Below are 7,574 nucleotides of genomic sequence, written 5' to 3' on the forward strand. Positions count from 1 at the left end.
TGGCAATAGTCCTATTTAAGCGCCGCCGCCGGCGCCTTTCAGCACCACTAGCGCTGGCCAGCACCCCGAGCTCCTTGGGCGGCGCCCGCGGCAGCAGTGGCGGCGGCGTCAGCCTCGGACTCAGCGGCACCCTCTGCCTCCCGGGAGGAGGCAGCTGCGCGCGGCGGCGGCCCGGGGAAGCGGGTGGAGAGCCCCGAGGTCCGCGGGGCTCAGGGAGCGGGCTGGCGGCGGGGCGACCGCGCACCGGGGCCATGCCGCGCTCCTTCCTGGTGGACTCGCTGGTGCTGCGCGAGGCGGGCGAGAAGAAGGCGCCGGAGGGCAGCCCGCCGCCGCTCTTTCCCTACGCGGTGCCTCCGCCGCACGCACTGCACGGCCTCTCGCCCGGCGCCTGCCACGCGCGCAAGGCCGGGCTGCTGTGCGTGTGCCCGCTCTGCGTCACCGCCTCCCAGCTGCACGGGCCGCCCGGACCGCCCGCGCTGCCTCTGCTCAAGGCGTCCTTCCCGCCCTTCGGCTCGCAGTATTGCCACGCGCCCCTGGGCCGCCAGCACTCGGCCGTGTCGCCCGGGGTCGCTCACGGCCCCGCCGCCGCCGCCGCCGCCGCCGCCGCGCTCTACCAGACCTCTTATCCGCTGCCCGACCCCAGGCAGTTCCACTGCATCTCCGTGGGTAAGCCGAGTCGCCGCGTGGGGGCACAGGGCATAGGCGACCCGACGAGAGCTGGCGAGCCAGGGATAGGGGATGAGGGACCCTGGGCGTTCTGGGGGCGATGAGAGTCATGTCGGGACCCTGAGAGGGACACTCCGGGTGGTGTGCCGTTGGAGGACCGGGCGGGACAGGACGCCGAGAGGGAGGATGCGGGCAGAGGTCCAGGTCCTGGATGGGGTGCGTAGGAGGGAGCGAAGACTGGGGTTCAGGGCGCTCCATAGAGTAGTGCCAGGGCCGCTTGACTCTGGGAATATCAGGGTCCCGCGGGTTAGCAAGGAGGCGCCCGCAGTCACGCTGTGTACATCGCGTTTGGGGCAAAGAGGTGGGTAAGAAACCAAAGTCCCAGGATTCTAACAGCTGCCTGTCAGAGGATCGGGCCCACAGCTCAGAAATCTGATCGCTTCCTCTCTGCATCCTTACCCCCTCCAGACAGCAGCTCGAACCAGCTGCCCAGCAGCAAGAGGATGCGCACCGCGTTCACCAGCACGCAGCTGCTAGAGCTGGAGCGCGAGTTCGCCTCTAATATGTACCTGTCCCGCCTGCGCCGCATCGAGATCGCGACCTACCTGAATCTGTCTGAGAAGCAGGTGAAGATCTGGTTCCAGAACCGCCGGGTGAAGCACAAGAAGGAGGGCAAAGGCAGCAATCACCGCGGCGGCGGCGGGAGCGCGGGTGCCAGCGCGGGCGCACCACAAGGCTGCAAGTGCGCGTCGCTCTCCTCAGCCAAGTGCTCGGAGGATGACGACGAATTGCCCATGTCTCCGTCCTCTTCGGGGAAGGACGACCGGGATCTCACGGTCACTCCCTAGATGAACGCCTCCCCAGGTCGCCCACCCCAGGCCCTACCTGCGCCTCAAAGACTGGTCCTGGGGTTCAGCGGTGGTTCCCAGGCACCCGCTGCCAAACGGCGGCTGCGCACGGATTTGGCAAGGCTTTGCGGAGGCCCCCGGCCCTGGGTAGCGCCAAGAGCTTGGCAGAGACCTGACGCTGGTATCCCCACCCCAGTGCCCGTGGCCTTGCAAAGCGAACTCCAAGCTGTGAACGTTGCAGGCGCTCGAGTCCTTCTCAGCCATGCAGCACAGAGGCCCCCGCGAGTACAACCGCCCGGTCGAGCGCCTTGCTGGCCGCTGGCGCCTCCTCGCCCGCCCTCTCTGGACTGGCTCAGGCTTCCTTGCTTCCTCTACTCTCCTTCATCCCGGGTCAAGCTCGGCCTTTTACTCCTTGGGTGCCCGTTCGCTTTCCCCTCCCTGTTTTATTTCTTTTTCTCCCTCCCACTTCTTTCCTGTGGTCCTTTATCCAGCCTCCCCGCTCCCACCCCACGTTTATGAACGCCTGTTTTTTGTTTTCTTTTCCTTTCTCTTCCTCTCCTCGAGGAGCCTCCTCGAAGTTCAGTCAGTCCGTTTGTCCCTCAATCAAGCCGCGGCTCCTATCTCACGAATGAAATTGTCGCCCGTGTTATTCGTGTTGGGGAAACTGATTCATTTTGTTTCGGAGACGCTCTGCGGTGTTCCAAACAGAGGTGCCAGCTCTTCGCCTCTGGTGACCCCTCTCTTCCCATGGACCCCAGATCCCGGCCCTGCCCCGGCCTAGCTTGTAATTGTACGGTCTCTGTAATACCAGAAGATATTTATTTATTTATTTATGTACAAAATTTTAAATAAACTTTTTTTTTTTCTTACAAATCCTCGTGGCTCTGGACCCCAAGCCTGCGCTCTGGACTGGACAGGCGCGGGCCTGGGTTGGGACACCCTTCTTGGGGAGGGTCGGGAACGGGGTGGCGGTCCCAGCTCCGATCCTCTCCTTGTTGCTCCGCCGTCACTCTCTGCACTCTCAGCCCTGAGGAGACTCCACCTTCTTCGCCCGCTGACCCCGTGCGCTCCCTGGTCGCCTGCCTGGCTACGGCCCGGGCCCCGGGCGGGGCCGCGCCGAGAAGAGCAGAAAGCCGAGTTGGAAGGAAAAGAGGGAGCTCTCCCCGCGCCATGCCTCTGGTCCAGACCCCTGGAACAGCCCCCTCGCGTGTGGGATCCGGCCCCACCTCCAGCCAGGACGATTTGGCTGTTCCGACCTCCATCCCCAAGGGCAGAGGCCACTCCCGCGCGAGCGTGAGAACTCCGTTCTTCCCTGCGCTGGCATCGATAGCGATCAATCGATTTTATCTATCCTATTCGCTAGGGACAAATTCCCAGCAGGATGGTGCGGCCTCCTCTGGGAAAGGCCCCCTCACTTTGCTCTGAGGCAGATTTCGTTAGCGAGGTCCTTGCTCCCAGATCCTGCGGGCCGCGATTCCAAGGACCGAGAGAGATGCCTCGCCGCGAGGAACCTTGCGTAGCCGGAGCCTGTGGCTCCGGGGCATTATGTACTCACCGCTTCTTGTTACACTCCCAGAGCCCCCTAGGACTTAAAAGCCACACTCCAGCTCTCACTGGGGAGATAGGCGGGGTTTTTTACGCGTTACGCGGACTAGGAGAAGAAGGAGGTGCTGGTGTTTCCAACAAGACGGAAAACGCACAGCCACCAAAGTAGAGTGTTTCTGATGCTCAGGAAATCAGACGCCGAACACCGGATCCGGGTTCTCACGACCTCCGCGTCCTGGAGACCTGGGCCACTTCTTTTCCTGCCAGAAATCTCCCTGCCACGCCCCCACCCACACGCACACCCTGGGGAGCGCCCGACTCCGCTAACCTGGGCAAGGCAAACACACGCTTCTCTTTCGGCGAGAAAGGCGCTCCACTTGGCGTTGCTCGACACATGTGGGGTTCATTTCTAAAACCTTCGGTCTTTTCCTTCAAATCAAGATGAGCGCGTCGCTCTTTCCAGTCTCCCTAGAGTAAAAGCCGGGGGGGGGTGGGGTGGGATCTGGCTCCCCCATGGAGAAGCCACCCCTGGTTCTTCCAGGAGCAAGACGCCTGGGTTGTGCCAGAGACAGATAAGAGTCGGCACCCCGCCACCTCCGCCCCCCACCCCCTTCCCGCAGTCTCCATCAGTCTGAACCCAAGTGTCTCCCTGTCTCCCGAGACCTGTCCTCCGCCCTCCCAGGAGGGGGCATTGTGCAATATGAACGAAGCCAAGGTGCTTTAAGGCGCACCATGAATAGAATCCCAACTGTTTTATTATCAGTGATTCTGACGCCTTCTGAGTTTTGCGCGGCTGACACTTTGCTCTAAGAGCTCTTCGGTGAGTGAAGTTTCGCATCCTTTAGCTCCAGGGCAACCCACCACTTTGACTTTGACTGAGGTTTGAGACCTGGCGGCAGCACAGCCCCCAAGGGACAGCTCCATGGGGAACCCGAAGGGCTCACTTGGAGCCAGCTCCTTCCCTGGATTATAGAAGGTTAGCCAGGTGCACCTGGGACAGGCTCCTCCACTACAAACTCACTTTCGGATATGGGCCTGCCAGGAGGCTAGGGGCGCCGGGTGGGGTTACGGAGGAAGATGGAAATGAGCTCGAAAAGACGTGAAGAGGCTGGGCTCCCCCATATCCAGCGTGTCCTCCCACATCCCACCCTGAATGCTTCCGTTTTGCCACCCTATGCATAGGTCCCTCTTGTTCCCAGATGCTCGCAGAAACCGCAGATTCACCTCTGCATGCCGGGTCCACGCGGGTTCAGTTCTAGAAGCGTGCTTTTCTTTCAGCTTTCTGTACCCAAGGCTTCCTGTCCCCGCCCCGCTCCCAGAAGACCAGCCTTTTCGCTTTCTGGTGGGCTGCCCTGGTGAGCAGTGGGAGCAATCGCAGCCTCCTTGCGGCGGTCCCAGCGGTTACCACGGCCGTGACAGGAGCGCGGCGCTGGGGAGCCTGCAGGCGGCTGCAGCGCGCGGGGGCTCTCAGCATCCTCCTAGGGGGCGGCGACCAGTTTTGGGGTCCAAACACGCTTCGGTTCACGCACTCCTCACCCTGCGTCTCTCTCATCGAAGTCCTTCCTCGGCTTCAGCTGGAGCGAGGGCAGGGGCGCCTGCTGCCAGGAGGTGCCGGGAACTGCAGCTTCTAACCTGGGGAGACAGACTCCAGTCTTTAAGCCCAAACTCTTTTGAGCTAGAATTTGGGGCTTGCAAGGCAAATTGTGAAATTAAAATAAAATTGTTATCGAGATGAAATTTCCTGGAAATTACCGTTTTGTGTGGCTAATCCACATAGAGACCCCTGAGTTTGTTTCAAGGACAGTGTCTTTCTTTGTGCAGTTCAGTGGCTAAGGGTTTGGACCTTAGAATCCAGAAGCCTGGCTTTGCAATCCTTTTCCACCGTTTCTGTACAAGCTGGGTAATCTTGGTCAAGCCACTGCTCCTTCCTAAACCTCATTTCTTCATCTGTAAATGGGGATTATGTTAATAGTTCCTTTGCAAGGTTGTGCAATATTAAAGGATAGAATTCGCATAAAATGCTAAGCGCAATGTCTGCCAAGTTTCAAGAAATGTAAACTAACGTGGTTGCTGCTGTTAGTTGTAGTGCTCGTAGCTGGGCCTGGGGAATAGATGGTGCTGAATGATTTACTGAATGCTGAAAAGTGGCCACTCCCACGAGCTGAGACTCAAATCTACACTGAGAGGCTGGAGAACACACACAAGTGCAAACACTCACAGGACCCCTGGAGTTAGTCACCCAGAGACTAAGTACTGGCTCCCCTCTGCCTGCATGCTGAGAATCATTGAAATCCAAAGAGGGCTCCTCTTTCCCCCTTTCCATTAGACCTGTTCCTCAGCCTCCACAGTGTTGACATTTGGAGCCAAATAATTCTTCCTTGTGGAGGTTGTGCTGTGCATCACAAGATGTTTAGCAGCGTCCTTGGCCTCTACCCACCGGATGCCTGCAGTGCTTCTCCTTCCAGTTGTGACAACCCAAAATGTCTCCAGACATTGCCAAATGTCCCCTGGGGGTAAATCACCGCTGGTTGGGAACCTCTGATTTAGACCACGTGTTTTCTGCTGAAGTTTGCCAGCTGCGGTGGCCAGGGTTTGGTAGCCTGGCTCTGAGCACACCTTTCTACCATTCCTCCAGTTATCCTTCATTGAAATCTTGTACCTTCTCCATCCGGGGTCCTGGACTGTGAGCTGGGGTGTGGTGTGAGAGGACGAAGGGGAAAGAGAAAGCAGGTGGGGGACATGAGGGGAAACGCCAACGATGCCTGCATAGTGGAGTATGCCAGCTCGTCTGTGTAGCCTTGGGCGTTTGGGTTGAAAGGGTGAGTCAGTCAGAGGCTTGTGGGTGGGCAGGGTTTACAGAGCCACTGGGGCCTTTCCAAGAATATTCTATCCATTTGTCTCGTGATCTGTAGACACTTGGGCTTCCTCCTCAGTCATGTCCATGGGTACGCAGTCACTTTTGGGGTAAAAAAATTCAGAAGCCTGAGGTGGCATCCCCTTTAAAAAAAAGTGTTTGTGGCTCTAGGAGGAGAACCAAGCCATCCTGAGGTTGGATACTCTGCTTTAGATTATCCTGTCATGCATCCAAGCCCTGGTTCTGCTAGAAGCCTCCTCTGAAGCCACCAGAGAAACCCAAGGCCTTAAACCTGACACCTCCCAGCATCTAGATTTTATTTTGTCAAATGTAAATTAAGGTGAGCTCTGGAAAAAAGTAGGCATCTACAGAGGTAGACATTTGCACGTTGTGGGAATTCTCCGTGGCCAGGATCCCACTTTCCACGACAAAATCAAGTGGGGACTAGATATTTACTGCTACCCTCCTCCCTCCCCAGCAGATCAGGCATGGGCACAGGACCTGGGCCCAACATTTCCCCCAGAAGTCTAAATCTAGAGGAGAGTGACACAGAGATGCGTGTCACTTAGAGATGGTTTCCTATGGCCATGAAGCTAAGAGCCTCCAAGTAATGGCAAAAGATCTGTGACAGTGGTAGAAGGGATTGTCCAAGGCGGGGCCCCAGAGGCAACATCTAACTAGACTGCCTAGCAGTGAGACAGACCTTGGCTGTATCATCCCTCCCTTCCTCCCTGACTTTCAGGTCATTTCACCAGCTTTTCCATCGATTCTGTGAATTTTCAGATGGTCTACCATTCAATACCTTTTCTGCTTAAGTAGTCGGAATTCATTTTTATTTTCTGCAACTGAGAACTGTGAGTGATGCAGTAATCCATGTCATACATGAGCTATTTAGAACCTGCACAGGATTGTGAACAGACCTGGGACAAGTAGGACTTAACATAAATTAATAAATATTTTCAATTTTTTTTTTAATTTCTAGTACAGCAAATCTTTTTTTTATGGAAGTGTGGTTGACCTACAATATTGTATTAGATTCAGATATACAGCTCTAATGCAGTAGGTCTCAATAGATGTAGCCCATGTAAACATAAGCTCTTTAGAGCCCTCCATACTTCTTAAGAGTGTAAAGAGGTCCCAAGACCACATGTTTGAGAAGGGCTGATGTAGTGTATTAAAAATACCAGCAGCCAGCACTCACTGGATAACGCAGCACTTACTGGGTGTTTACTAAGAGGGCCAGACATGTATTGGCCTCTTAATCCTCATAACAACCCCAAGAGGTAGGAATTACTGCAATCCTCATTCCACAGATAAAGAAACTGAGGCACAAGAGATCAAATAACTCCCAAAGATCATACTGCTAGCTTACGGAGGTGCTGGGATTCCTGTCTGACTCCAGGGCCCACCTTCTTGATCTTGTTATTATTATTGAGATATACTTGACACATGACATGATATTAGTTTCAGACATACAACATAACAATTCCATATTTGTATACATTGCAAAATGATCACCACAATGAGTCTAGTTAACATCCATCACCACACATAGTTACAGGGTTTTTTTCTTGTGATAAGAACTTTTGAGATCTACTCTCTTAGCAACTTTCAAATAGGCAAAACAATGTTATTAACTATAGTAGCCATGCTACACATTA

At 55.7% G+C, this 7,574-nt stretch overlaps 1 protein-coding gene across 1 annotated transcript; it reads left to right on the forward strand.

Moving 5' to 3' along the window:
* The first annotated feature begins 251 nt into the window (after nucleotides 1-251).
* Nucleotides 252-2,332, forward strand: GSX1 (GS homeobox 1). The gene is made up of 2 exons (XM_005601114.4): nucleotides 252-666; nucleotides 1,135-2,332. Exons 1-2 carry the CDS (start codon nucleotides 252-254, stop codon nucleotides 1,512-1,514), a joined length of 795 nt encoding a protein of 264 aa, XP_005601171.4. The 3' UTR covers nucleotides 1,515-2,332.
* The last annotated feature ends 5,242 nt before the right edge of the window (nucleotides 2,333-7,574 follow it).

Source organism: Equus caballus, chromosome 17 (genome assembly GCF_041296265.1).
Source record: "Equus caballus isolate H_3958 breed thoroughbred chromosome 17, TB-T2T, whole genome shotgun sequence".
Lineage (NCBI taxonomy): Eukaryota > Metazoa > Chordata > Mammalia > Perissodactyla > Equidae > Equus > Equus caballus.